This window comes from Onychostoma macrolepis, chromosome 03 (assembly GCF_012432095.1).
Source record: "Onychostoma macrolepis isolate SWU-2019 chromosome 03, ASM1243209v1, whole genome shotgun sequence".
NCBI classification, from domain to species: Eukaryota; Metazoa; Chordata; class Actinopteri; order Cypriniformes; family Cyprinidae; genus Onychostoma; species Onychostoma macrolepis.
The window spans coordinates 54889867-54892752 of record NC_081157.1 but is presented as its reverse complement, the minus strand read 5'-3'; the positions used below and the strand labels follow the sequence as shown (position 1 = coordinate 54892752).

The following is a 2886-nucleotide window of genomic DNA, read 5'->3' as shown; positions in this document are numbered from 1 at the left end:
TCAAAAGATTGACCCTTATGACTGCTTTTGTGCTCCAGGGTCACATGTAATGTTATTTTTAGCATCGTCATATGAGCCCTTTAAAGGAGGTTTGATGATTGGAAAATGATGTATTTTGGTTGTATATAAGTAAAGTATGCCAAATGCATAATTCCACCGCAGTGTGACGGTGTATTTGTAATTATCTGTGAAGACAGACTGAAGAGCAGCAGAGTTTGACATCTGGCGTTTATTCACATATGAAGATAAAACACAATGACGCAGGAAGTGTTCAAAAGTGCTGATCTGCAGCTCACAGCAGCCCCTCCATCTCGCGCATGAAGGCCTCGTACATCTGGTCCTTGGTCTTGAGGCCGGGCGGCATGCCTCCGGGCGGCTGGCTGGGTTTGGCTGCGGCCGCTGGTTTGGGCGGCTCCTCGTCCCTGCGGCCCGGGGCCCGGTCCCTGCGCACGCGGAGCGCCGTGGGCACGAAGCGCGTCACCTCTGTCTTGGGGTTGATGATCTGTGGCTTGGCTGAGATGGTGGCTCCACCAGGCGGGGCCGAGGACGCCCCGGGGCCCGAGACCGTGGGCCGCTTCTCGATGGTGGGTGTGGTGCCGGGGGGCGGTGGCATCTGGTGGACGGGGCCTCGGGCGAGGGGGGCGGAGTCGTTGGAGGAGGGCGTCACCGCGGGAGACTTCTGCCGGATGCTGGGTGGAGCGCTGAGCACGTTGGGATTGAGCGGAGGCGGGAACATAGAGAGGGGCGGAGCCATGCGGGGCGGAGGGGGCGGGGGCATTCCTGCAAATCAACACAAAACACAAACACATCGTTACAACTACTCAACATTTCAGCAAACAACAAAAAACAGAAATACAGCAATTTCCGGTTACGGTGAAAATGAGTTTGGGATCATTGACTGAAACGAGGGATCAAGTCGAGTCGTCATTATTTATATAGCACCTTTCACAACGCAGATTTACAGTATTAACCCCATTTTTTAAAATAGGCATGAAAGTGCACTACCCAAACATCAATTGTTGGAATGCATGAACACTTTGGAATTCAGAGCTTAGGTTGGTCTTTTTAAAGAAGACAATCAGCAGATTATTGCAGAAGTGGAATTTAAAAAAAAATAAGTATCAAAAATCTATATAAGTTTAAATTTACTGTAAAGAAAATGCACTGTACTATTTTTTATTCTATATTATATAAAATAAATATTTTACCTAGGTTTTACTAGAGATGGGCGTTTGACGGAGGCTCCGAAGCCTGTTATACTCCACTGAAGCAGGCTTGTATCAAACCCCCGTGATCACGTGACCGACGTCGTTTGAGTCTTCATACGTCTCAGCACCTGAAGCGACGTCACTGATTCGAATCTTTGAGCGGCTTCATTCGTTATAAGCAGACGCGAAACGCTCGGTGTTGCTTCACAGTAACACGTTCATCTGTGGACACTGATTCTCAACACAGCGGCTATCACCGAGTACTGACCGCTATAACTGCAGCTGGACACTAGAGGTCTCTGGTGGGGTCCGTCTCGGAGCCTTTTTTGGTTCAATCAGCCTCAAAAGCTTCATCTGCCCATCTCTAGGTTTTACTCTAAAATTGCTATAAAATTTAAGCCTTGTGTCTAATTTCAAAATTAGTAATTTCCAAATGTTACATCTGTTCCAATATTGAATTTATTGCATTTCTGTCACAAATGTTGAAATTTCTCTGTCAATATTACTTCTATCACAAAATAACCACCACAGACTCAGACCTTTCCAACAATATGTATGTTGTCAAGATTATAAAAAGTTGTGATTCTGAAAGAGCGTAATACATTTTGTAATATAACACTTGACTCCGCCCACTAAGGGGAGGAGACCGCTAAAAGATTTCCATGGTAACGCAATGTCCGATTTCAAAACGGTTCACAGCAAGGACCATAATTATAAGGTTTCAATAATTACAATAACTCTAAGAGAGCCGCGAGTCTACAGCGTAATATTGTGGAGTTAAACACACGAGGAAGTGTATCTGTGCGATATAAAGAGACCGTAACGGGGTGATCAAAATAGCCTTTTAACTCAATCAGTCTGTGATTTTTTATTTTCATTTTTAGTTTAGCAAATTTAACTTATGCTTTGAAAGCATTATTTTTGTTTTTAGATTGCAATGTTCCAGTGTAATGTGATTTTAACCCTTTTTTGCACATAATATATGCCTACATGCTTACATTCAACTTATTTGTTTTCATAGCATTTAATGTGCATTTCGTTGGACAGGATGTGAAATATATATATATATATGGATGTTTTCATATCGCTACTTATCGACTGCTCTGTGGACTAGACGCTGTATTAGTGAAGGACAGCAGTGTGAAGCTGCAGATTTAAAGCTGTGACGTGAGAAATCAAACTGAGGAGTTCATGCCGCGCCACACAAAGCGTTTGCATTAAATCACATGATATTTGTCCCAGATCGTTGAGGATGTGCATGAAGACTTCACCCTGGTGTTGTGCATTCTTCAGTGAAACGGTTGTGTGTCTGTGGCTCTAATAACGTCCGTGTGCTTCATACACAGAGCTGGATCGTGCTCTCTATTCGCTTGCTCTGTTGTTTTTTGATCATTCTTGAAGTGAGCTTTTGCTCGTCTGGTGATTAAATCAACTGTTTTAGACACCGCTGGAGCTGAATCTGGTGTGTGTGTGTGTGTGTGTGTGATACCTGCGAGTTCTCCGTGACGCAGCGGTGTGAGACTAACGGATTTAATTATTTAGATTAGATAATCATCAAGTGTTCAAGAATAGAAGCAGTTAGAGTGTGAGAGCAGACATACAATATCCTTACGTTTCTAATTTCAATGATACGGCTTTTGTGGAGATATCTAAAGATGGCCATCTAGGTAGTGTGTTC

At 43.9% G+C, this 2886-nt stretch overlaps 1 protein-coding gene across 1 annotated transcript in view; it reads right to left on the bottom strand.

Moving 5' to 3' along the window:
- Positions 1-210: 210 nt before the first annotated feature.
- LOC131536485 (WW domain-binding protein 11) overlaps positions 211-2886 on the bottom strand; it is a 15434-nt gene continuing 12758 nt past the window's right edge. The window contains exon 12 of the mRNA XM_058769441.1: positions 211-780. Within this exon, the coding sequence (XP_058625424.1) occupies positions 293-780 (488 nt within the window). The 3' untranslated portion in view covers positions 211-292. The remainder of the gene's footprint in view (positions 781-2886) is intronic.